The sequence below is a fragment of the Larimichthys crocea genome, chromosome XV (assembly GCF_000972845.2).
Source record: "Larimichthys crocea isolate SSNF chromosome XV, L_crocea_2.0, whole genome shotgun sequence".
Classification (NCBI taxonomy): domain Eukaryota; kingdom Metazoa; phylum Chordata; class Actinopteri; family Sciaenidae; genus Larimichthys; species Larimichthys crocea.
The window spans coordinates 9,387,028-9,413,116 of record NC_040025.1 but is presented as its reverse complement, the minus strand read 5'-3'; the positions used below and the strand labels follow the sequence as shown (position 1 = coordinate 9,413,116).

Genomic DNA, 26,089 nt, shown 5'->3' with positions numbered 1-26,089 from the left:
TTTCACTTATTCTCTAGTCGACATCTGAGAGAGAAATACAGGAAATGATCAGTTTAGTTGAGGAAGATCTTTTTTTCCTGTCCTCTTTATATGAAACACAAAGATCTCATTCAGAGAACTTACCCTGGGTTGAACCTCGCTGCGTGAGTTTCTGTCCACAGTCTGTTTTAAAACCCGATTCTTTAACGTCTGCACTTGATTTGTGAAACTCCTCACACAGCTCATCCTTTGAAGTTAAGAAGTAATAATGCCACATGTGGCCCACCACGTCGTCCGCTGCGTGCATTCGACAACAAATAGCTGTCTCCATGCCCACACACACGGTTGTATTTAGGTCCTGCTTGTTGGATGCTGGAATCTGGTCGAACAACTCCTTTTGTCCTCGAGAGTGTCGGCCCACCGGCTCATATTTACAGCGAGAGTGAGTGAATGAATGAATGAATGAATGAGCTCAACAATAAAGCTTATTATGCACGTGTTCTGTGACCGAACATTATTTATTCATGAGGAATAGTAATCATGTTTGGCTGGAGGTCAATTTTAAAGGCCTGATATGCAGATAGATGGACGTTTCTCAGAGCAGAATATCTTTGTACCTTTTCTGTTTGACACCTGTTTAATGGTTGGCGGCACGGTGGTGCAGTGGTCACCAGTCCGTCGCCTCACAGGTTCCTAGTCTGAATCCCCCAGGAACTCTCTGTGTGGAGTTTGCATGTTGTCCCACAGTCCAAAGAAATGCACGTGAATTGGTGACTCTAAATTAGCCATAGGTGTGACTGTGAGTGTGAAGGGTGGAGGATGTACCCCGCCTTGCATCTAATGCCAACTAGGATCAGCTCCAACCCCCCATGTGACCCTCATAAGGACAAGCGGTTATGGAAAACGGATGGATCAGTTTAATAGGACCCCGGTTCCAGAACCTCCTTGTACACAAAGTGTGCAGCTAAACAACAGGATGCACTTTGAATGTTTTCTGAAATTTTTCGAGATAAAAGAAAGAAGATCAGTGTTTTACATCGATACAGACTCAGACAGTCGGGACTGCTCTGACCTCTTGTGGAACAGCAGTGAAACTTTCCTCCATCAAACAAAGCCCGTCTGTCCTGTTCTTCCTGCAAAGTGAAGAGCGGTTTTCAAAGCAGCTTCTCACGTTACATACATGTGTATAGACTTACACTAATATAAAGTGATTATTTCATAAAAATAAATAAAGAGCGAGTAAGAAACAAAAAAAAATGCTTTCATCATTCAATCTTTAATGGCGTCCATTTACAGCCTGAGATGATACTTTGACATCCGAGTTGTGAGACAAATATTCACAAAAAAAATGGAAAAGTAAAAATAAAAATGTATTCATCACAGTAACAATGTCTGTTTCTCTTTTTCAATAACAAAGAGTTTCATTAAATTTTTAATTTTGGAAAACAAAAAAAATCAAAACAAATCAAATGGAAGTGACAGACCGCATCCATCACTGCGTCGTCACATCAGTTTAATCATCGCATCCCGTCTCTTCATGTGTTTGGAAATTTTGACACATTGAAATTGTTTCTTTAGTTTTGAAGCTTATTTTTCGACCGTCCTATAAATTGGTGCTCTTACTCGTATTGTCCTTGGCATTTCGGAGTCCGTACAGCCATTTGATCACCCGTGCGTTCCTCTCAATGACAGAAACTCCGTAAGGAACTCGTTCAGCAGCATTGCCGGCCTCCTCCTCCTCCTCGGCATCTTCACCCTGTCCCTGTGAGCCTGCACACTCAGAGCCCGGAGCGCTCACACTGCGGAAACGGGCCATGGACACAATGTCAGAGCTGGATCCGGTCCACTCCTGCAGATCTGCAGGGTCCAAACCACACAGGTTGAAAAAGCGCTCCATCTCTGTCCCGGCTCGGGAGCACCGGTCACTCATGTCAGATTTAGACCGGGTCAGAGAGGGACGTTTCCTGGAGCTGGAGGTTGACAGACGGGTAATTGCTGGAGAGGAAGGAGGGAAAACAGGGAGGTTGGGTGGAGGTAGAGCTGAGGCAGGGGTGGAGGTTCCAGCTGGAAGAGACAGGGGGTCTTCAGGTTTCGATGGAGCAGCGACAGGTTTCACAGGAGAAGGACCTGTTGTTGTTCTGGTGTGAAAGAGACGCAGGTGTGAAGCAGTCGGGCGGAGTGGAAACTGGGAGTGTAGAGGCTGAAGGGGCTGCCGCATGTACTGAGGTGGTCTGCAGGTCCTCACAGGGCTGGCCTGAGGGATGACGTCCACTCTGCGTACAGTCCCTGCAGCTGGACTCCCAGGCGAGCCTGAACTCTCTACACTGGCGGATCCGGAGGCTTTTAATCTCACTTTAGCTGGACTGGACCAGTCGGGGCGAGGCGGTGGACACGGCCTCTCCTTTTTCTGTTGAGCCTCTGCAGGTGTGGGGCGAGGAGAGGGAACTTTACTGTCCTCTGACTTTACAGGAGTGCTGGGTTGCGGCCCATCGTTCACGCCGCTGATCAGATTCGTCAGATGCTCCAAGTTGAGCTGGACTCCCTCCTTTTTTGGTTTCGTCGGGGCCTGCGTCTTCCTGTTGGGCCGCAGAGCCGTGCTGGGGTTCAACAGAGGCTTCCTCATGTCAGGAGGTCTGACCGGCTGCTGCTTAGAAAGAGCCACCTGACTCTTGACATACTTCGCCTTGTCTGCTTCCAGCCTCTCCACCGCGCTCTGTCTTGGTCTCCCTGCCGCTGTCGGGCACTGCCGGTAGAAATCTGGCCCCACTGGACCTTTGGGTCGCAGGCGTGGCGGCGTAGCAGCTAGAGAGGTCGTCGCCGTTTGCCTTGTGGGCCGTTGAAAAGTTCCCAGAGACATTTTTGTAAAACTAGTCGTACCTGTTGTCGTGCACTTTGCGCTCACAGCTTTCTCTTTCGTTTCTGCACAGAGTTACCCTGCGTTCATGCCTCTCATGATCAGCTCCACTCAGCATCTCAGTTGAACTGACATTTGGGCGTCCTGCGAGAAGAAGGAAACAGAGCTCAATAAAGAAGTCAAAAAGACCCTACACCCATAAAAACCCTCCCCTTTCTTTAAGACTGCAGCCAATCAGCCTCTGGAGCCTCTCTCCATCTCAGTTCATTGGCTGCAAGCGTCAGCGGATTTCAACAATTACTCGCGGTCATCCATCTCTCCGCAGACAAACACACAATAAAACTTGACACTTCATTTTCAGGCAGTAGAGGGCTTTTGAAAAGAGTTGCAGAAGTGTGTGTGTGTGTGTGTGTGTGTGTGAGGGGTGATGGGGAGGGTGCATCAGGACAGCTGTCAACAAAGCTTATTGTCTGGAGGCGATACAGAGCAGATCACACACCAATAGCTGCTATGGGAACAATGACTCCATCTTTAAATAAAGCAGACAGTTGCCGGGGGTTCGAAGTCGACTTCTTCGCGAGCTACAAACCTCTGTAAGGTTCAGTAAAGTCACGACAAAGAGGCGCAGCGTCTGTTAACACATCCCTCTTTGTGTGCACGCATACGTCTTTAACTGTGGTGAAGGTCACACTAATGAACTTCACCCTCTTCTACACTTCAACTTAAGTTACTGTGTGTGCGTTTGAAATGTGCCGCTTCAACAATCTGCATCTGCCGGTCACATTCTCCACATATTTGCCATTCCAGTCTGAGCCAGGCCAAACTCCTGATCATGCAACTGAAAGGAGCAGCTCCGTTCTTCTCACCTGCCTCGAAATCTAGTTTACAAAAAAACAACAAAAACATTAAACCAGTGAAGAACAGCCAGCGCCTTAATGTGTATCATTAAAGCAGCAGCCTGGTGGTTATTACAAACCAAAGAGGAATGTAAAGAGGTGGGTCAGACAAACAAAAATAGAGCCACTAATTTGATGTTTCTGAGACAAGAGCTGACACGTCCTGGTGCTCAGTGTAAATGACAAACATGGAGCGAAGCAGGAAGTCCAAGACAAATGAAACAGAAGCAGGTAAACAACAAAAAGTCCCATATGTACTCAAGGCCTACACACCAGTCTTGCCCTGACAAGCACAGATCTGCCTCTAAGGAGCTGTAGGTTGTCACAGCTTGTTGTTTTTTGTGGCATATCCACATAAAATCTCACCTTCAAGAGGCTTCGCTGGTCTCCTGATCCTCGTCTGCTTTTCAGTCCAGTGGACACACAACAACACTGTGCTGTCCTGCTGAGGTTGAATGTGTCTGAGAGAGAGAGAGACAAACCTGTTTGACAACTCATGTGTGCTCCTCCTGAGCCCGCCCTCCTCTCTCTTGATTGGTCCAATCATTTCTCCTACAAGGATATAAGCTGACTTTTCTTTTTTTTTTTTTTTTGGTCACATGACCCTGCTATTGTTTTATGCTGCAAGCTGTTTGATGATAAGCACTGTTTGCTTGTGTTATGATAAATCTACAGTTTGTGACGTGGAGTGTGTAATGAAGGACAAACACTTTAGACAAGTTTTAATATTTAATATCACCATGGGACTCTCATAGAATCAAGAGAAACAGAAACAGGCTTTATAATCACTTTCCTTTTACCCGAAACAGAACAAGAAAGAACAGCGACCTACACCAAACATATAAAAATAAATGACCTTGAAGTGTTTTTTTTTTTTTATTAAAGACATGAACGTATAGAAACTTTCAAGTGTTTAATTTGGACTATACAACACAAAAAATCTAAAATTCTCCTTTGTGTGATTTTCAAAGCATAAAACTAGCACAGTTTAGTGAAGTCCACACACTTATCCCTTAATATTTGGCCATTTAGTGTTTGTAACTGTAATCTATTACAGCCACATAAAAAAAAACTGCACATAAGAAGTGCAGAAGACGGTTACAGTAGAGTTAAAAATAGGATATATTCAATATTTATTTAACAAACAAATGATTGAGGAGGGTGTTGGTCAGTTTCTGTCACGCTGTAAGTTTGCATATTTAAATGATGAAGAAGTCAGTTTGTGTTCAAACCAACAGGCGCGAGTTAAAATATAATCCACACGTGTGTTATCAATAATCACAACATTTTCCACAGTGTAACATCTCAAAGTCCGACAGTGAGAAGTCAATGCCGTAAAGTTAAGGTCAGGTCTTTCTCTGAGGTTCATTCGTGGTTCACCGGTGTGAGTCTGGAATAAACAGGCTGAGCGACAGATTAATGAAGTTCGTCTTGTGTCGTCGTGGGTTAGGAGATAGCGCAGTTTTTATCTTTGTCCTTTGCACCAAGACTGTGAGCTCGCCCACGTCGTATACTCCCCCTCAGTCCCCAGTCTCTCTGCACCTCCCTCTCCTCCTCCCCTCCTCTGCCTTTGCCGTCCTCGGGTTGCTGCTTTCGGAGCTGCGGGGGCAGAGGTATGGGCTGCCCCAGGAAGAAGCCCTCCTCCTCCGAGTCTGAGGATGAAGAGCAGGTCGAGCAGGAGTCTTCGTGTTTGTAATGGCCCGACTGGAGGGTCAGCGAGGCGGAGTTCACGGAGCAGCGCTTGTCTCTGTCTTTATCGCCTCTCCTGTCCAGGGTGTCCAGCCGAGGTCGGTCGGCTCGGGAGCGTCGGGGGCGCCTCTCTGCTCCCGGGTGCAGCGCAGGGTCGGAGGGGATACGGCAGCGGTTCCACCCTCGCCGTAGACTCCGCTGGTGGTAAGAGGATCCATCTGGAACAAAAAACCAAAACAAACTTGACTCTGAAAGTTTCTGCGATGAGTTAATAATCAGCTCTCTCCAAGCTTTTTCTTACCCAGCAGATCCATCTGAGGTGGGATGCCTTTCTGTAGATGCAACCTGCTTCCGAAACCTCCCTCCACCTCTTCTTCATCCTGTTGGTTCTCCTCACCCTCCTGCAGTTCCTCCTCATTCTCATCTTCGTCCTCGTCCTCGTCGACAGAGTAGCTGCTGCTGATTGGCTCTCTGAAGCTGACCCTCGCCGTGCCGCTGCGAGACAGCGGGGGCAGCGGAGAATCCGAGGGTCTGACCTCTGGTTGGGGGAGTTTTGGCGAGGGTGAATCCCGGGGCGTCAAGTCACGAGACTTAACGGGCAGAGGAGGTGGGAGGATGGACGGGTTGTCGGGCGGGAGGGGAGGCGAGTCAGGAGAAATGAGGTGGTTCTTCTGAGGAGGAAACACTGCGGAGAAAATCAGAGTTGGGTTAGATTAGATAATCATAAAATATTGATAGCATCGATTTTTTTTTTTTAAGATACCTTGCATAACTTGATTTGTCCTTTCCACCCAGTTCCTGCAGTCTTTAGCAGAAGAGGTTCCTCTTGAGTTAAGACCGGTTAGTCCAGTATTTCCATTAAGCTCTCCCTGGAACTGAAGACCACCGGCAGGAGCTTTGACGCCACAGTCACCTGGCAGTAAACTGTAATGTGGAAGGTCGCTGGGCCACGTTGGGCCTAAGCCATTTCCGAGATGAATGTGGGGAAGAGGTGAGTAGGAGCCTCTTGGATGAGGGTGACCGCTGGGCGAAGGAAGTCCGTTTTGCACTGGTGCTGTGCAGTGGACGCCTGAGAGAGGAAGAGGAAACAAATGTGAGAATAGTCTCCACAGGTTATTGGCTTTGTGACCTATATAACATCTGAATCTAACGCCAGTCGTCACCTCTGTTCTCCACTGCAGCATGAATGCAGTCTTTTGCAGGAGTTATAGGAGGTTTGACGCCCTCTAGTGGCTGCAGCGGAGAACCGCACTGTGGCTGCTGCTGGTGTTTCTCTCCCGTCCCGGATCGTCTGTGCTGAGGAGGTTGGCTCTGCAGCGCCGAGTCACAGGAGTCAGAGTTGTTGGGGTCCTCGCCCAGCGAGCAGGGCCTGGAGCAGAAGATGAGCCCCCCTCGAGGGAGGAAGGGACGCCCGAGCAGAGGCAGCCGACAGCGAGCGCAGCAGAAACATGACTCCACGGCGTGCCAGTGTTGACCCTCGTATGTCATCTGGCCCTGGTCGATACCTGAGAGGAAATGATTTCATGATTACAGCAGACATCTGTGACTGATGCAGACTTGATGCAAATCTATCTCAGTGTGTGTACACATATCGTAGCTCTGCGGTTTGGTTCGGCTCTGCCATATTTCTACTAATTGTATTTCTAAAAACATAAAACTGTAACTTCACTGCATGATACTCAAGCTGCCTTTATGAATTTTATTGCTGGGGGAAAATTCATCTGTGACATTTACGCTGCTGGCTTCTCACAGCTAATAAACCTTTTCATCACTTTCACTGTTTATTAGAGAACACCTCTGCCTGTAAGACAGGCCGTTATGTCAGGACTTGTTTGCTCTCAGGCTCTATGTAAGGAGGTTTGTCGGGATATATTTATAATTTCTTCATGCAGCTGGCATGAAAAGAAACTTTAAAATACAAAGAAGGAGACAGCTGGTCCGAATATTGTTGTGGTTGTACGCAGGCTGTTTTTAAACCTCTTTTGTCCGGAAACCATGAGAGGAAAAAAAAGTCATTTTCATAGACATGAATCAACATGAGATGGTTCTCTGTGTTCTTTCAGCGGTTATTAAACTGCTTTTATTGTGTCTGGAAAAGATGATAAGGCAAACAGGACAATTCATTCCTCTCTATCATGTTGTTGTGGCCTTTACATTAATCCGACAGTCCAACGTAGTGAGATTACTAAAAGTGATTCAGCCGCTTCATCAGACCAACGCGTTAAACTATCATCACATTTACATAACGAGCTGAAAACGGCTCTATTTAGTTTATTTTTTTGTTTGTTTTTATGTGAACACAGAACAGACGAGGTCTGGAGTTTTACATCCCAATCTGTGCAACGAAAAATAGGTAAGTGGAAAAAAAAAAAATCGAGATTATTATTATAACATCTCCTTCTGTAGTCGAAGGGTGAAAGTCATTTTCTCCATAATGTGGACAGTTGATTAGGCTAATGAGGAGGTTAATGGTGGGAGAGTTCCTCTGGTGCATTTTGTAATTATCACTTGCAGCCATAAAAAGTCACTCCTGCTGAGACCTTTAGGAATATTTCCAAGGTACAAAAAAGGTAAATGAGAAATTAGATCTCAGGTCCAGGATCTCTGAGACCTAATGGCTTCTTTCCAGAAAGGCTAAACATGAGGGCACTGTGAGCATGCTCTGCTGAAACTGATCCACACTTCCTCCACCGGGAGCGCTGACACCCACTAAATCTAGATTTTTGGTTGGGGGGTAATAAAGAAATCTGCAAAACAGGGAGCTGGTAGAGGTAGACAGGGTTTCTTTGTGCTTTGTATACTGCTTATATGTATGCTAAATAGGTGCACTTAAAGTAACAGAAGAATATCTGCCTGTCAATGGCTGTTAGCTGTTAGTAGTAAATGAGTTTCTTCAGACTTTGCTCAGTACCTATGTGTTCTCCGCAGGTATCGCAGTACTCCGCGTACAGGGACTCGTAGCAGGAGCAGCAGTACGGCCGACTCTCTCTCATGATGTAGCGCTGGCCGCCCAGCGCAGCCTCACACTCGAAACAACAGAAGTGCTTCATGTGCCAGTATCTTCCTTCTGCCTCTGTACATTCGTCGGCTAGAATAATCTAAGAGACAACGGTAAAAGAAAGAGAGAGAGAGGGAGGTCACTCGGTACAGCAGTGGGAACACAAGTAAACAAACCACAGTTGTAGAGTTGAGTACTGAGGATTTGGGTTAACAAGACGGAGGAAAAAAAGATGCTATCGGCGCTCGGTTGCAGGCTTAGCTGTCCTCCGAACTCTCGTAGGTCAGTCGTGCCAGATCCATTAGTCAGCTATGTGAAGTAATCTCTTAAGTCACACTGAGAAGGCATTCAAATAAAGAAGAGACACAGAAAATCTGCAAATACTCCTCTATACCCTCAGCAGGGTTTGTTGCTTCATTTGAGAATACGTTAAAGAATCTTTCTACCTTTGAACAGAAACTCTCACGTCTTACACACACGGTTCTTTCATTGTTTTTAAGATATTCAGTGGACAGTTCATGGTAGAGAGAGAAAGTAAAGACGAGGCCAAAGAGATCTGGACTGCGTACAGTGAAGTCTTAGTCTTGCTTTCTAGCAGCCACACTGATTTATTTATTTAGTTTACTCCACAGGTTGGGGGAAACTTGGCAGGACAGTCACCTCGTCGCAGGCCTGGCAGCGGGGCTTGAGCCTCTCGGCGTGGTGCCGGCCGCAGTAGATCTGTCCCTCCTGGTAGAAGTAGATCAGGTCGACCAGCAGCTCGCTGCAGGAGGCGCACTGGAAACACTGAGGGTGCCAACAGCTGCCGTGTCCAGCCCGGTTGGCAAACACTGCTATGTCTCCACCGCAGATCTGTCTGCCACACTGGAAAAACAAATTTGGCTTAGGGTGGTGCAGAGGGAAGGAAGTTCGATGGTGTAGCCTTTAACAAATGATGAACGCTGCAGGTTGCAGTGAAGTTTTCTCATACAGCCCTGTAATCATTCATGCGTGCTGTGGCCCCTGAGCAATGCCTGCACCTACTTGCACCTGAACTTCTTCTTCTGCGTGTCTCTGATGTGCTTTCATAGGCATTCACTGGCAGTTTTTGAGCTTTATAATGGTCTGTTTAATGATGTTTTCCAAACATAAAATTAAAATGTGGCTCTACCTGCTGGCAGATGGCTCCAGTCATGGTTACTGGAAAGAGTCTGACGACGCCTCGGCCCAAGTTTTCTCTTTTCCTCTGCTGACTGAACAAACGCAACTCCTTCTTCTCCTCATCGTCCAGAGAGTTACAGTACTGGGGCTGCAAGAAACACATGAACATACGTGTTGACGTGCATATGAATATAATTTCCAAGCCTCAGATTCAATAAGATGAATTATAGCTTTCTGTTCTGGCCCTGTTCATAATTATACAACTATAATTCAGAACAAATTTATTGTTTAAAGGCCTCTTGAGATGCCTCCTCTTATTTTTCAGGTTACATTTTGTACAACTATTGGGTGGTGCACCGAAAACAAACACAGACACACAGAAAGGGAAAACTAGATTTTAAAAAAGAACAGAGAGGCAAAACTGATCCGAGTGTCTTAATAATAGATATATTGAGTTATCTGGCTGTTATCAAACTGCTTCAGTCAAAGAAATGATGGGTACAGTTTGAATATTTCACGATAAATCATAAACAACTGTGAATAACATTTAAAGATAAAACACAGGACACAATAGGAGGTAGCCAAAATTGTCTAATTTAAGAGTATGATTAAGTTGTATGTTTTGTTATCCTGTCTGGTGGAGTATGGGGAGACTTCGTTATTCTCGTTGTCTCATCGTGCTCTGTCTAGTCGGTTCGTGTTGAAGTCTCTGAACTTTTCTTTATGATCATATCGTTTGAGATTTGCAGATAAAGAGTCAAAGAAAAACATTTGTCCCTGCAGGTGGTCGATAGACTGCAAGTAAAACAAATGACATTTCAGGGGGTCGTGTTACAGCGACCCTAACACACTCCAAAGTGTTTTCATATTGATTTGTTTGCTTTGTACGCTCTATTTAACAGAGATGTTGCTCTGAAACAAACACTGACACACATATTCATCCAAAATAGGCATTTCCAAAGTATATTAATTATAAACACACAAGTTCTTTCCTTTAAAAATGAATTATTTTCCATTAAAGGAAAAAACTCGTCTGTAAAAAGTCTGTATTCTTGATAACAGCATCCATGTGGAGGCTGAAAGAATGAATAATAACAAAGTATTATTGTGTTATTGTGGTTTAGCTGGACTGAAGGTTTGTCTGTATTTGGCATGTCAACGCACTACTGACGTTACCTCACTGTCGTGGGCAGGAAGCTGGTGCAGCAGTTGTTTGATTCGGTATCTCTCTCCTGGACTGTTCACATAAGGCACTCTGTCCTCTGGCAAGCAGCTGAAATACTGGTATACCTGTGAGAGGAGAGGTTCACTTAAAGGTCTAAATGACAGAATGCAGACAGCCTTTTATTCAATTACAGAGCAATTTATTCAATTATGCTCATAAATCAAAAACGCTGAATCTTTTTTTCTTCCCATGATTCTTGAATGGTTTGAGTATGTATGAACATGTCCAGGTGGAAGCGTGCTCCATGCGTGCCTGCGTAGCATTTCTCTTTGTCTCCACTCTATGTCTGCTTACCTGTTCGGGCTTGAGCCCAGGTGGGACCCATGCGTACTCCTCTGAGGCGCAGCCCGAGTCGTCGTCGGAGATGGAGTGTCTCTGGAAGTCTGATACCAGCTTCGTCATCATCTTTTCCAGTTGGCCCGGCACCGAGCGCACGGCATGCTCCTCTCGCACACACTTGCAATGTACACAGATCTTCCTGTGGAGACAAGGACAGCTTTGGGCTTCAACCCCGGGGACTTTTAAAAAAAAACTGATTTATAACTCAAGCTAAAGAAGATCAAATGTCAAATACTTCAACAAGAGGAGGAAGGGTTCTCCTGGAGCTTCAGGTGCAAACAACAGCCCTAAAATCTGAACCTGACTGAATCAGTCATTTCTGGTACCATCTGCTGAAGTAGAAATACAGAAAAATATATAGTCAAATCAGGAATTTAGCCTAATTTGAATTTCTTTATTTGAACAGGGACGAATTTACCAGGATTTAGCAAATAGATATTTCCTGCTCCTAGGCCCTGTGCAGATAAGTAAGAAGTTTCTCACATTTCAAGGTTTTAAATTCATCCAAATGTTTTAATTCTTTGATCATTCATGCAGATGTCAGGATAGTTTCTAACTTTATTTATACTGATCAAGTACAGTCTTTTCATTATTTAGAGTGCAACATTTTTCATTTCCTTAGTTCATTTTGTGGTGATATCTTTTGTGTTTTTCTCATGTCTGCATACATCACAATCTCAGCATCATTGCAAACAGATGGTAAATCACTAAAGTGCTGAAAAGTAATCTTTTAGGTCAAACTAAGTGCTCCCACTGCCCCTCCTTTACAGGTAGGTTTGCTTTAATGACTTCAAGGAAGTGGCAGCATGATGTCTCTATGGTTTCATTAGGTGCCAAGGATTACTATTAAAGCAGAGCAAACAAGCTTCTTCCGTTTAGTTTGCTTTATTTTCATTATGATCTGAAACACCCCTGATTCACTATGTTTTTGTTATCGTGTCTGCTTTATTTGTAAAATATAAGAAAAGCAGAGTGTTGTCACATATTTATTTTGTTAGTCTTGTAGGTTCATGTATTTTGTGTCATCTGAAATGTTTCTTGAACTTTGTGCCACCATAGAAAACATTAGACTCTTTAAGTAACGCCACTATGACAGGCAGGTTTATTCCTAATAAGAAGATTTGCAGATAACGAGTCAAAGAAAACATTCGGCCCAGTGGGTGGTCGATAAACTACAGAACAGATGACATTTCGGCGGGATAGTGTTATGTTGACCCCAACACACTCCAAAGTGTTTTCATCAATATCAATTTGTTTGCTTTGAATGCTCTAGCAGACGTTCTCGACAGGTTCAGTTGTTTACGCTCTAAGGCAGAAAGGCCAGCTCTGAAACGAGACGGCGCTCAAAGTAATAACTCTGTTTGCACCACATAAGATACAGCACGGGCACTCCCAAACTATAATAATTATGAACACACTTTGCGTTGGAGATTATGTCACAAACCAGCCCACACACATTCTTGAGGATGACTCAACATGCAGCTATATAAAAAATTACTAAAACAACAGTTGTCACACTAGGACACAAAAACAAACTCTAGGGGAGCTTTATTTACAAAATATGTCAGATATGTGATATAATACGTAGAAATATGTTTTTATTTGTGTATTATCAGCTTAAAATAAGTTTATGTTGTTACCTTAGAATGAGAATTTTATCTACAGATGCTGCAGGTCCTCTCCCACTAGTCCACCAGAATGGACAAAAATACCAGCTGTATTGGGCTGTATTGGGATTTGTGTGCTTTTCATGGCCACTGTAGTTTCTCCTTCACTCTAGGAGGCAGAGGGTGACACGAGGGGACTGCAATCTGCAACTAAATCCTACAAACTGGTCCTAGTCAGTGTGATCACAGATGTTATTGAGGACCGGACAGTCCAGTTAATGCCCACATGACGTTTTAAACATCTCTGCATCAGGACCAGGACCTCCCAAACAAGCTACGACCAAACAGGCAGGAAATGAGGTCGCTGGCATAAGCCTGTCCCGAGGCAAGTCAAGAGAGGGAGGTGAAGGCGGCAGTAATAATCTCTCTCAGCCTCGTGTTACACCCCGTCTTCTCCCTCGGACTCCTCACCACATTCAATCTGGTGGTGGGCGTGCCTCTGTGTGTGGGACCTGGTGAAGTCAGAAGTAAAGCCCCCTCGGGGGTGAAAGTGAGGTGTGGGTGTCACATATGTGTGTGTGTGTGTGTGTGGATGGGACAATGTGGCCATATGCAGCATGTATTGCATGTGTGTGTGTGCATCTCTGTTACGATTGCACAACGGACTGCCAGCTGGCACTTGTGGCTCAAGTTCACAAGGCACAAAGCTGCTTTATTCCAGCACCCAACCCCCCCCACACACACAAAACCAAAAAGCTAGCACACAAACACACTCAGTAGACGGCATGAGAGCTCCTCTAATCAATGGTCTCATCAAAAAAGTCTCTCAAATATTAGCGATAATTGCTGCATGTCTCACTTTACCCAACACGACTTAATTATTGTTGACAAAACAGAGAAACTACCATGTGATCCCAGTATTGTTTTCTAAGGCCCAGACCGGTATCTTCTTGTAATATGCAACTGGAAGCTTTTAACCAAACAGGTTGAACCAATATAAATAATAGTAAACACACCAAGTCAGCTTAGGCTAAGCCACGCTGGCACGAATCTGAACCCAGCTGTATTTGTGTGTCTTTGTTACCAAAGGGGACTGCGACGCACATGCCGATGTACGCGGGTAGGAGGACGCAGCCGGTGTCCTGGCATTATGGGACAGATGGCAGATGCACCACGTCTCACCCGGTCTCACCCCACCAGTACCCATCTCCCCCCACCACCATCACGGCCAGCACCAGCCTCCACATGATGAAAGCATTTGTAGCAGGGATATAATCACCAGCGGGTGCCAACCCTCACATGCAACCTACAGTAATTGTGAGATGACAAAGTGCCAATTTGAATGAGTTTGGGGTTTGAAAGTATGTAGGAGAGTCTCAAATCATGTCCCTCTTTGTGCAGGCTGCACGCCACATATCTTACCATTAGGGCAGAGTTTGACCAAAGTCTGGTTTGTGCACATGCCGAAACATAAATACGCTTCCAACACATATACAACAGACAAGACGCTGAACCCGCAAATGAGCAAATCATCGCCGCCAAAGTATGGTGTATTTTATTTCTCTTCCGGGACTTCAGTAAACTTAAAAGCGGCACATTTCTGAGGGGGGCATTTCAGCACTGCAATTTACAAACCCCTGCTGAGCCGAGCCCTGTCCTGTACAATTATTTGAGTCACAAGCCTCTGATGTAATGCAAGTAGGCTGTGTCCCCTGTGGCTATGTACCACATGCGGTGCTGATAAGTCAAAAAAATTAAATAAATCAGGAAGCTTCAAATAAAGGAAAATCTAATCAAATATACTTTGATTGTCCCGGTGGAAATTTGTAGAGGACAACCAGGCGGCTGTCACTTTGGTTTTCAGTTTGGTTCGTACGTATCATCATGATTAGTCAAAAATGTTCTGACAGAAATCTGCAACTAGTCAGAGCAGAAATGTCAAATAAAGTGCTCATCCCACCTCCTGAATGTACGCATCTGCTGCTTTTTATCACTGTAGATTGAATATCTTTGGGTCATAGATAAAGCACGTCGTATAAAAAACTTGATCTCTGGGCATTTATAAGACAAACAATTAGTTGAGAAAATTATTGTCAGTGGTGTCTAAAATATTGCTTGTGAGGAAAGAAACCAACTCGTAGTACCCTAAATTTCCCTGTAAGTGTCTAAATAAAAGTGCACATACAAATGTTATTAATTAAGAAGTACTTTGTTTCTGTATATATCCGAACTGTGCTGGAGAAATACAAAGAAGCATCCACATCCAGCCATGTGTGTTAGTTACCAGGAGATGCTGCTTTGGACGGAAATCAACAATCTGTCTAAATTTGCTTTTCTGGATCGAAACCGTGTTGGTACAGCTGGTGCCGGTATTATTCTGTATTATGTATCTTTTATTTTTCATGTTTACCGGATATAGATAATCCGCTGAGAGATTAGACACGAAATAATTAGGACTAAAAAATAATGAAATGAACTGTAGATAATAAAGCCGTGTAGTATCGGATGGAAAAAGTAAATTGAAATTAAATATTGACACTTCACTGGCGACCTGTCCAGGGTGTACCCTGCCTCTCGCCCAATATCAGCTGGGATCAGCTCCAGCCCGCTGATAAGGATTAGCAGTCATGGAAAATGAATGAATGATTGAATATCGACACTGTTTGAAGCTGAAATAAACTCATTTGAACCTTTGGATATCCACAACAGCTTAATTAGCTTTTAATGTTGTCGAACACACAGAGTAAAGTTATCCTCCACCTGAGTTTAGCCAGTAATATATTAAAGGCAGCCAGCTGTGTACAAGGAAGGTGAGTAACAAGTAACAACGCTGACTGTACTTGACGTCATGATTTGCACTTAAAGTCTACACAGATGTGTATAAAACAACAACAATTCAGCCCATGAAACACAAGAAGAATCATCTTCAAGACACAAACACACACCCAAAAAGAAAACCTCCAGTCTACCCACATCTCCCAACTTAATGACTGTTTGAGTTCCCAGTCCCTGTAATCCTCTAAGACAGTAAAATATGGTTTCTTAGGTACCTGCTGTAATCATGACAAATTAGTCCAGGTTGGCTTGTTGACGTTGTCCCATCCAGACTTGTGTTCCTCTCAAACTGTGAAGCTTTGCATCCGTTAGACGCCGACTACAGCCTGTCTGTCAGTGAGAGCAGGATAATCTATGGCAGCTCCTTTCCATGTGATAATTTCTCCGTCCGCTCGGCTCTTTTCAATGTCCCCGCCACCCCCTGACTCCCACCCTCCTCCGTGCTGACAGTGGGTCTCAAACAAAAGGCTTGAACACAACCACACACTGCACAAAATACAAACACACTTCTCGAGGTGCACACATGCTCATGTGATTTTTAAATTTACTTAAAAAAGATAAGCTAAAGTACACACACATACACGGCGGGCTTTTCCCTCACACACTTTGATTTAGACTATTTACTCACGTCGCCCTTTGAAGATACGAATTATCAGACTCCGAGTGACAATCACGAAAAGCAAACTCACTGTGTCTTTTCTCCTCTGACCACACTGCTGTGACTGATTCATAACAGATGGGTGATTGCTGCTTTGATGCAGTTATTAATCATAGGAATAAGTGAAGCAGATTTCGAGCCGCCTGTGAGCAACGCTGTGCTGTGAGGTATTTGTCATGTTATGCGATCAAGATGGGCACGCATGACCACAAAGTGTCTCTGGTGAAATATCAAGCAGGCCGTGTGACGTTCAGTCACGATACATCTCGGCTTTATGCCCAAAAAAAAAGTAACAATTCAACAACTCCAACATCAGAGTCGGCAACGTTGCTTAGCCTGAAACTTGGAGCTGAAACAGATCAGAGATTCATTCATTAGTTAATTGATAAAAAGGCCAAATATTCTCTTGGTTCTTGGTTTCAGCTTCTAAAAAAACAAACTCGTCTTGTTTGAGAGTAAACTGAACATCTTCTCTTCCAACAAATAAATAATTAAAGGAAAAGATCAGCAGATGAGTCGATAATGAAATGTATCGTTGGTTAATTTGCTGTTTTAGAGGGCTAACTTCCAAACAGTTTTTAGGTAGAAAGACAAATATATGGTTATTAAAACTGGCAGAGACTCCCATAAAATAATCCTTCAGATGTGTGCTACTGGTGTGATAATCAATACTACGGTGGGGTATCGTGAAACCCTCCTTAGATCTGATTTTAAGAAACAGATGGGCCTTGTCCTATAACTCTCTGCCACTAATTAGTGACTGAGTAATTGCCGCATGGCCACCCAGACTAATAGCAATGGCGACTTTGAACACTTTTGAAGCATGGTGGGGACCTGCGGGTCAAAAGTAACTCAATTCGCTTGCTGCTGGGCAGCGGAAGCACCATCTGCCCCCCACCTCGGTTTGAGCTCTGTCTGAGAAAGCTCGGGATGAAGATGGATCACTTCCCTCTCAGCGAGCATCAGCGGCTAAAGCCCGTAGTCATTTGGGTGATATTCTCCATCGGGGAAGGTGTGACTCTAAATTGGTTGTTAAAGAAGATGCAATTAGCAACGGACTCCGGGGTCTTAAAAACTGACCCCCATAAATCTCAATCATTGAATCACTTTCATGTTCTTCACTCTCCCAGATCAGCTAAGAGACTTTCAATGTCTAAACGAGACATTTCCCTTTGTAACCTCACCCGAAATGTCATTCCAGATCCGTCCTCCAGACAAATGCATAATAAGCCACAGCATTATGTTAATGCTACACAGATTAAACATACTGTAAACAGATCGATGTGTGCAGGGGCTAGACTTACAGCAGAGTGTGGCCGGAGGTAGAGAGCGCCACACGTGTTTTAGATTACATCCTAACTTCTAAGCTTTTGTCTTGACCTGAATAGAGGGAACAGAACTGAAAAAGCTCAAAGATACAATTACAGTCTTTTGGTTACATGCAGTACGCATTCCTGCGCCTTTTGTTTTATTCTCTCCATCACGGAGAGAGCCACAGCCATGCAGCACCCATCTGGGATCGTGAACGTGGGCTTTCGTAACCAGAAATAAATCGTATTTATTCCTTTCATTCATCGAAGTGTGTGTTGAATTTAGTGATTGTACTTTACAGAGTCTGCAACCACACAACAGGACATGTACTTGATGAAAAATGAGATGTATAATCTGGATTATACATCCTTGACTCTTTGCTTCTTTTATATTTATATGAAGTATTAGCAATAAACAAATAGTTATTTGTTATATATTAAGCACTTAATGAAATAGAAATGTCACATTTGAAAAGGGAAAGTGAAATGGAGAAAGTGAAGAAAGAGAAAGGAGGTATGAAGTGGTCGAGAGGGTTACTATCACAGCAGTAAGGCCTAATCTTATTACCATGATTGACGGGATTAGACTAACCAAGAGACCCAACCAGCTGGATATTCACTGGAGGACTAAAGGAGGGAAGAAAGAAAAGGGGGCTCGAACAAAAGCACACAAGAACCTGCTCGACAGAATAAAACAGATTGTTGTTAGGGTTAGGGTCAGGAAGGTTGACAGCGGTTAACAACCCCTGAACAAATAGGTGTAAGAGGTATGTAGGCTGACATTTCAAGGGGCCTGTGCCAAAGTTTAAAAAGCAGGAATGACAAGAATCATATCTTCTTTTTGCTGCAGAGACTCCCACAACATACTCAAAGACCCGAGACGGGCTTCCTAGGAAACATTCATCCATCTGCTGAGTAGAGCTCGCCTTGCGTCCATAAAAACTTGATCCAGATGAACACTCGGCTTATCTGCTCTAAAGAAAATGATCTGTTGTGTTCCTTTCATCTCAAAAAGCCTCTCGGTGAGCGAATCCACCATATGGCTCTATTTCGGTACAATAAACGACAAACGCTACAATGACACAGGAACAAGTCTTAAATTTAAAAGGTGCCGGAGCAGCACAATGTTGCAGGATGACTGTCCGGTAATCCCGCTGCTCTGTAGTGCTTCTGTTTTCACACAGAGATGGGAGTCAAGTCAGACTAAATGCAGCTGCTTATGGTGCAGATGTCGGGGCTTAATGGCACTGAGCCTACAGTCCTGATTCTTCATGACCGCGGGGGTCAGGAAGGCTGATCGGCTCTGTGAATATCATGCGGCGCCGTGACTGGGTCATGTTTGTTGTCTTTTAATGTACAGTATATCTGCACTCATCGTGTACACAGATGACGGTTAAGCTGATTTCCGTCTGCGGTAATGCTGCTGTCCTTCCTAAGATACGTAAAGACAAACGCACACTGTTTGACCCCTGAAACGCTGCTTCTCATAGGTCGACTCACGACAGTTTTATGTATCCACAAAGCAGAAAAAGCGTCTTTATGTTTAGTGAATAAATCAAAATGTGTCCTAGCTGAGAGCTGCACACTGTATCTGACAGTCAGCATTTGAAATCGCTGTTAGCTGGGTGTTCATATAATCAGAAACACTGGTTATATACAGTATGAAATTGATGGTGTGTAAAAGATTATAGCTTGAATTAAAATTCTTCTGCTTCTGTGCACAAAGTGACTTTAAAATGGTTAAAAATAGCTGATTATACACATCGTTTTTTAAGTAGCAGATCCAAAAAGCAGCAGGAGTTTGTGCAACTCCAACAAAGGTGAGCATAGAGTGTAAGACAAACATTTCCTGCTAAGGTTACAGGCAGCGCCGGCAATGTTTAAGACCCCCCCCACCCTTCATACCTCCAGCCATGGACGCGGAAGCCGGGGCACTGGTCTCCACAGCGCATACACGGCTGCCCTCTGTCTGGGTCCTCTTCCTCCTGCTTGAAAACACAACACAAAGTCACGTTCAGCTCACACAATTCCCCATAAAGCACCATTCATACCGTTTTCTTTTTTTTTTGCACAATATAGTGAGGTTAAAACAACATACGGTGTTCGCTAGACACGGCTGCAGAAACATCAACATCATAGTGAGTGAGTGGTGTTTAAGCCACGGGCTAGAATGCACTTATAGTCAGTCGCTTCAGCCTTTAAATCAGTAATGTTTGGGGTGGAGTGTGGGCAGCCTTTAGATTTCTCATGTATTACTAAGTGACGTCAGTTTTACAGTTCGGTAATCTCTCCCGGAGTCTGGTGTGACACCAAAACACTGCAGCTCCTGAGGACTAACTCTTGCATTAAGTGATATTTATCCAGATAAAAACCTGTCTGCTTGATCGCTCCTTAAAACTTATCCACGGTTATTAAGTGTGTGTGTTTTGTAAGTGATGTGATGTACAGACTGATGAGGGGAGCAAAATCCACCCCAAAAAATGCCTTTTTGCCAAAAGTGCTGAGCGGTGCATCGGAGTTAGCCAACAGCGACTGAACAGCTTAGCACTAAACCGGCTACCTCATATCCCAGCCTGGCATGTGTGTGTGTGTGTGTGTGTGTGTGTGTGTGTGTGTGTGTGACTATAGGCTGCAGGCATAGGCCTCTTTTTAGAGATGAGAGGAAGGAAGCAGACACAGGATGAGAGCTGCACCCTTTCCCTCTCCATGTAGTCACTTTGTCTCCACTTTCTTTGTTTTGATTCTAGGCCACCTCTGCCAGCAGCTGTGATAAAAAAACTGTTATCAGAGAAATTATGTCTGTATTATAAACTCTTTGTAAGCTTTTTTTTTTTTTTTAAAGAAACAACATGCAAACAAACCGGGCACACTCGCCTGCGCATGAGTTTAACGAGCAAAGCAATAAAATGCAGATATGTGATACAGCGAGGTACCTGTGCATACCTGCTCAGCTGTGTTTTGATCTCTCTCTTTCCAACCACACACACGCACACACACACACACCTCAAAGTTCATCAGAAGCTCTAACCACCAAACCATCAACATTCACGTCGAGCCTGTTTTTTCCCATGCAGAGCTCTTTGTGAGAAAATCCAAGAACTGCAATGCAATTCCTTTGATTAACACAGAGTTTGCTTAACTTATCTCGCTGATATCTGAGGGCTGTGAGGGTTATTGTATGGGGTGTAAGTGCTCCGCTAATGCCATGGGAAACCACGGATACAAGAACTGGGGGCAATTAACAAGCTTGTTTTCTTGTACTTTTGAACATAAAGTCATATTTTGTGTGTGTGTTTTTTTAATTAGTAGTTTGTTAAATGATTTATGGCGGAGATAAATTTACATGGATGGCTGTATCCAGTTTCGTAGGAACGTGAACTAGTTAGTCCAGAATAGTCCTTCATGACAGTGAACTATAATTTACATGTCATTTTTTAAATGCCAAACCTGTGCGCTGGGATTTGTCTCGCTCATTCATGCCGCTCGCCTCTTTGATTTACTCTGATTGTCGTCAACAGAGTCAGGTATGAAAGGTGACAAGGCGGCTTAAATGAAGCGTGCAGGTGATTTCTGGGTGACTGGACCTTTTCCCTTGTTATTTCATTAGGAAGGAGTTCCCGAGCTGTCACGCTGACATGGAGACAGAGCCAGGGAGGCACACACTATATAATTCCTCTACGTTTAACACCAGTGTACGGGCTACAATCCTAAATATTATATTTATAAAGGTCACAGAAGAGCCGGAGTAAAAAGCTGCAGGATAAAAACACCAGTGGCCGACTTGTAGCCGTGATTACACTTCAGGATACTACAGGGTTTCCATTCATAGAGTGAAGAAATGAAACGACACTTGATATGTCAGTGTCATTTTTCTCCACTCATGCACTTGTTTTTTCTTTTTTTTTTCTTTTAAAGAGACGTTATGTAACTTATCTTTCATAAAGTAGCAGACTTTAAATCATTTTCATGCTACACTGACTTGTAATTGGTGCCTCTGTTACATGCCTGTTCTTGCACTGTGTGGGCTTCAGGGTAAGACATCCCGACACTAAGTCACACACCACCAGCTATTTCACTGATTTTGGTGTAACTGGATCATATTTAATGGAGAAAATGTTTTCTGGTTTTCCCTCTGACGTCCTCCGGCTGCTCCGCCTCAACTCCCTGTGATTTACAGAGTTAACTGATGGACGGTAAACTGCTGCGAACTGTAGCTGCTGTTAGATAATGTTAGCTCAGTTTGCTTTTTAGAGGGAGTGTTGGTGTTTACGTTGGCATTTTGGATTTTGGGCAGGAAGCAGCGCTGGAAAGGTGCACCAGGAGGCAGACAAGTGGATAATGTAGCGAGAGGCAGAGCATGGCAAAGGTGAAGAGACCAATGAGGACGGAGGAAAAGAGAGTGACTGAGCGAGAAGCTGCTGCACAAGAGTAACTCTGGGACTGACTTTTAGTCGTCGGCGAGAGCTTTGTTAAATAAGCGAGTAATATTAGCTGGCTGCTTGATGTTTGGCTTTTAGCAAAGTTGTTGACCCACTATTTTTTTTTTATCATAAGTAATGTAATCATAATAAATACATGTGTACAGTTTTACATTTTTATAACTGTGGTATTGCGCTTACACATTTGGGTGTCCTCAATCCCCCAAATACCAATCTCTACACAATGTTTCTTTAAGCGCAGCCTAACATAATTAATAGCGTACAACATCTGTTTCATCTTAACCGGACAATTTCGAGCACTAACTTCTTTACAACAGCATTCATGAACATAAAACAAATCCAAACATGAGAGATACCAAGGTAGCTGATGTTGAAGGCTTGTTGCCTGTTGAACTTATCTGTTGGTTCGGCCAAAACGCTGACAATGGATATGAGACATAGATGTGAAGTTTAAAGATGGTTATGATACATTAGGAATGTTTCAGAGATTAGGTGTGACATTAAATCAGGTAAGATAAATGAGACTTTGCTGTAGGTCAGATTACTCTTGTGTAGTCAGATCTTCATCTCAGCAACCTTTAGAGAGCTGAAGGAAATTTAGATAGCAGAGATGTTTTCATATCGATCAGTATGGTGATGATGATATCTGCCTACATTAGATTAAACTGTGTATAATGACTTGGACTAATTCTCTAAAAACTGTTGGATATAAAAATGATAAGTTCATGGCACTGACGCTCCCTTGATTACATAAGGACAGGTGGTCGTTAAGAGATGAGCGTGGGTACAATCATGTAAGGAATAATGAAGGATTAGGAATCCTGAGAGAAGCCTTAAATTTACTGACAAGTGCCGACAAACAACGAGAACATCCTAAAGAGTTTTCACAATGTTCAAGACAAGTTTGACAAACGTAAACCAATAAAGTTTATTAAAAAAGAACAACAAAATAACCAGGAGAAACCTGTCAGCTTGGTTCTAATTAACACTTGCGTGTGATCACAAAATTAAACTAGATTATTAGATGATCACGAACAGGAACCTTTAATTTCCTCCTGTGTTTTGATAAAAACAAAAAGGACAACCATGAACATTAGACGCAGCCGAGTAGCTTTACGTTTCCTTATCACGATGACAGTGTCCTATATGTCGAGGCGACACACACACACTTGTAGGTTTCATGTGTGTGTCCTTTCACTTCTCAACAAAAGATAATGCGTCAAGTTTATGGCTCAACAATGCGTTTTTTTGCCTATTGTGCTGCAAGTGAAGGATGTGATGGGAGTGGTGGGTAGGAAGTTTCTTATAAACTAAGTGTGGGTAAAGTAAATAATACCCTCACAAGTTCACGTCAGCTCACATGCTCACACTTAGACCGGCGTCAGACTTTTCATATCAGCTCCTTTGTTTTCACTAAGTGGGTATAAGGTTTAATCACATGGTGCGGGCCTCGGTTTGCTTGAGCTCTTTCTTTTGCTACCAAGTAACCGTGTAACCAGGTAATGGACAAGCTGAAAGGCTGCCAGCTTTGTTATTTGACATCAGAAGGAAACGGCATTGGTTCAAGCCAGAGATTACTTACAATGAGATTAGAGAATGGATGAATTAATACGCCTGAATTATGTCATCAGGCCCCAAAACGAAATGCTAAATGAGGTAGGAGCAAAGCACTTTAAACAGTTTATTACCTAAGTAAGAGAGAGGGGACAGTGATTGTCATTCGGTTTTGCAAGGCTGTGGTGTAGGAAGAGTTAAACATTAACAGAAGAGGTCAGAGGTGCTGACTAGGTAGACCTTTCCTCAGTGGACAGGATCGAACAGACAGCCTGCAGGCCCTGCAGCCCCTCCTCCTCTAAAACCTCCTTTTCTGTGGCTCCTTCTCGTTGCTCCTATGGTTTATGCATCGCCGCTTCCTGCTGCCGAGGCGAACTCAAACAACAATGTTTAACAACTGGATGAGTTTGCCAAAAAAAATGTCATTCGGCAAGACTGAGATGTTTATCTGCGACAGCGCCCGCTGCGAGCTTGGGATTTATGTAACGAGGGGGGAGTTCTTTTGCTGAGAAATGTTTTAATAGGCCCTCTTTTTTTGTGTGTGCTTCGCCTTGTTACTGCAGGAAAAGCACAGGTGGAACTGATAATATTAATGATGGCTCTGATCCACGGCAGCGAGCCAGCGTTACAATGCGAGGACCCTGAAACCAAAGCAGCTACAATGAAGAGTTATCATCAAATCTACTGTGACATGCAACAACAACAACAAAAAAAAAGACCAACTGCTCTATCTGCCTGTAAAGGCATTTACTGACCGGTCAGATCGCAAGCTGTTTCACACAAATCCCCACGTTAAAGTACACATTGTCACGCTACAACAGCTCGACAGATACAAAGATGGATTCTTGTTCCACTTTAATGTGCCTGAATTGGCAAAGCAGAACACGACAGCAACACTTTGTGTTTGATCCGTCTGTAATATATCAGATTTCTGTGAGCGGATACGACTCATCCAACTGAAAATTCCCTCTGGGAAATGAAGTGTTTCGACATCTTGAATGTGTTGGAAGTTGCTCTGGGCTTGAGTTGTGAAGATTACATATAATATATTATTATTGTGAAATAAAGCAGGCTTAATCAAAGTGTTGTGGTAACATTTGTTATAAAACGCCTTGTCCCAGAGCATCAGATCAGATTTCTGGCGATAAAATTATGACTAATTTGTGTATAATTATTATTCTATTAGTCTAAAATAACATTTAATCTAATTTAGGAGATAAAAATGATTGTAAAGATGGTCAAGGAGGTGCTCATTGTTCATTTCATTCATCCACACTAATGCACAAAATGCTTTAGTACTTTATTGTAGTGTAAAAGCTGTAAATCAATCTAATCCTCGCTCTGATCACCTGCAAAAAAGTGTTTTGCACGTGTAAACATCGGCGTCGTAACACGAGTCAAAACTCACTTTTCATGTGCTGATGTAATGGGAGTGTTGCATAAAATATTGATGACATACCTGAGTGTAGTTATTGTTTGTGTGAGGCGGGAGCAGGTGTCTCAGGTGTTTAAATATTTTTAATTTAGGAGTTTACACACATGCAAACTGCAGGATTTATATTAAATACATAATAAATCAACATGCAAACAGAGTTTTTTAGAAAGAGATATTATCTTTTTTTTGGTTTGTTATTGAAAGTGGTGCACTGGATGTGAAGTTTACAACAACTAGTGTGTGGTATGATTGTAGTGACTGTCTGGATTTAGTCCAAGTTCACTGCAGAGCCAGATGTTTCATGGCCACACAGCTGTTTAAGTCTGATCCACGAAAACAAGCCTCGTTTGTTCAGTAACCTGACCATATAGGCCGTGTTTTGGGCAAAAGTCCAACACGAGAGAATAATATAAACAGAGCATCAATTGTTGTTCCTGAGAAAAAGAAAAAAAAAGGTAATAAACATGTTCAGGTTACCACATCCCTTACCTGCTCAGGTACACGGAGCTATGACGTAGTCTGACCCCTCCTGACTGTACCTGGGGCGCCCGAGATGAACTCACGAAACAAAGAATGTGGGACTTTCTTGTACACGGTGTTATACTTTAATTTAAGTTGTTAAAAGTGTAGGAAAGGAGCGGGACTTTATAACAAACACAAAAACTATTTACGGACACAAAAGCCAGGTGGAGGTGGGACAAAGCTCCGCTTGAGCCGTTTTCTGTTGGGACTATTTCAAGTGTACAGTTACACTAAAAGCAGATAAATTACTTTAAACTGAGTTTTGTGTTGTAACAGGTTATAAAAAGTGTTCGCAGAGTTGAGAAATATGTGTAAAAAGAAGAAAGAGACACTCACCGAGCGGTTGGACCGTCGCTTTTTAGATCCGCGCAGGAACATGATGACGGTTTGTTTTTAAAAAGTGAAGCAAAAGACGGAGGAAGAACAACCGAGGACTAAATGTTTCAACGACTACATGATGTCCACCTTCTCCTAAAGACTGACACACACTCCTCCTTAAAGACCGACACACACTCCTCCTTAAAGACCGACACACACTCCTCCTTAAAGACCGACACACACTCCTCCTTCCGCCCGAGGAGAAACTAACTCAACTGACAAAGCTGGCCA

General features: G+C 43.5%; 2 protein-coding genes across 4 annotated transcripts; both read right to left on the bottom strand.

Moving 5' to 3' along the window:
* Positions 1-1,236: 1,236 nt before the first annotated feature.
* On the bottom strand, positions 1,237-4,271 carry fam110a (family with sequence similarity 110 member A). The gene is made up of 2 exons (XM_019278600.2): positions 4,096-4,271; positions 1,237-2,977 (listed from the first exon to the last, which is right to left on the bottom strand). Exon 2 carries the CDS (start codon positions 2,834-2,836, stop codon positions 1,583-1,585), a length of 1,254 nt encoding a protein of 417 aa, XP_019134145.1. The 5' UTR covers positions 2,837-2,977; positions 4,096-4,271; the 3' UTR covers positions 1,237-1,582.
* Positions 4,272-4,445: 174 nt separating this feature from the next.
* On the bottom strand, positions 4,446-26,089 carry prickle3 (prickle homolog 3). 3 transcript variants are annotated; one of them, XM_010748352.3, is made up of 11 exons: positions 25,817-26,089; positions 19,436-19,518; positions 11,076-11,259; positions 10,733-10,846; positions 9,567-9,704; positions 9,077-9,280; positions 8,330-8,516; positions 6,582-6,923; positions 6,182-6,487; positions 5,720-6,103; positions 4,446-5,636 (listed from the first exon to the last, which is right to left on the bottom strand). In XM_010748352.3, the coding sequence occupies exons 1-11, from the start codon at positions 25,856-25,858 to the stop codon at positions 5,176-5,178; spliced, it is 2,445 nt and encodes an 814-aa protein (XP_010746654.2). In that variant the 5' UTR covers positions 25,859-26,089; the 3' UTR covers positions 4,446-5,175. The 3 variants fall into 3 exon arrangements, with proteins under 3 accessions (XP_010746654.2, XP_019112786.1, XP_019112797.1); XM_019257241.2 differs by having other exon boundaries at positions 19,436-19,515; XM_019257252.2 differs by lacking the exons at positions 19,436-19,518; positions 25,817-26,089 and adding an exon at positions 15,778-15,863.

Excerpts from the sequence above, each read along its gene's own strand:
- fam110a (XM_019278600.2), bottom strand. The coding sequence starts at position 2,836 with ATGTCTCTGGGAACTTTTCAACGGCCCACAAGGCAAACGGCGACGACC.
- prickle3 (XM_010748352.3), bottom strand. The coding sequence starts at position 25,858 with ATGTTCCTGCGCGGATCTAAAAAGCGACGGTCCAACCGCTCG. Across the intron at positions 9,705-10,732 it reads TTCCTGCCCACGACAGTGAG|CCCCAGTACTGTAACTCTCT; the intron begins GTAACGTCAGTA and ends TGTTTCTTGCAG. Across the intron at positions 6,488-6,581 it reads TGCTGCAGTGGAGAACAGAG|GCGTCCACTGCACAGCACCA; the intron begins GTGACGACTGGC and ends TTCCTCTCTCAG.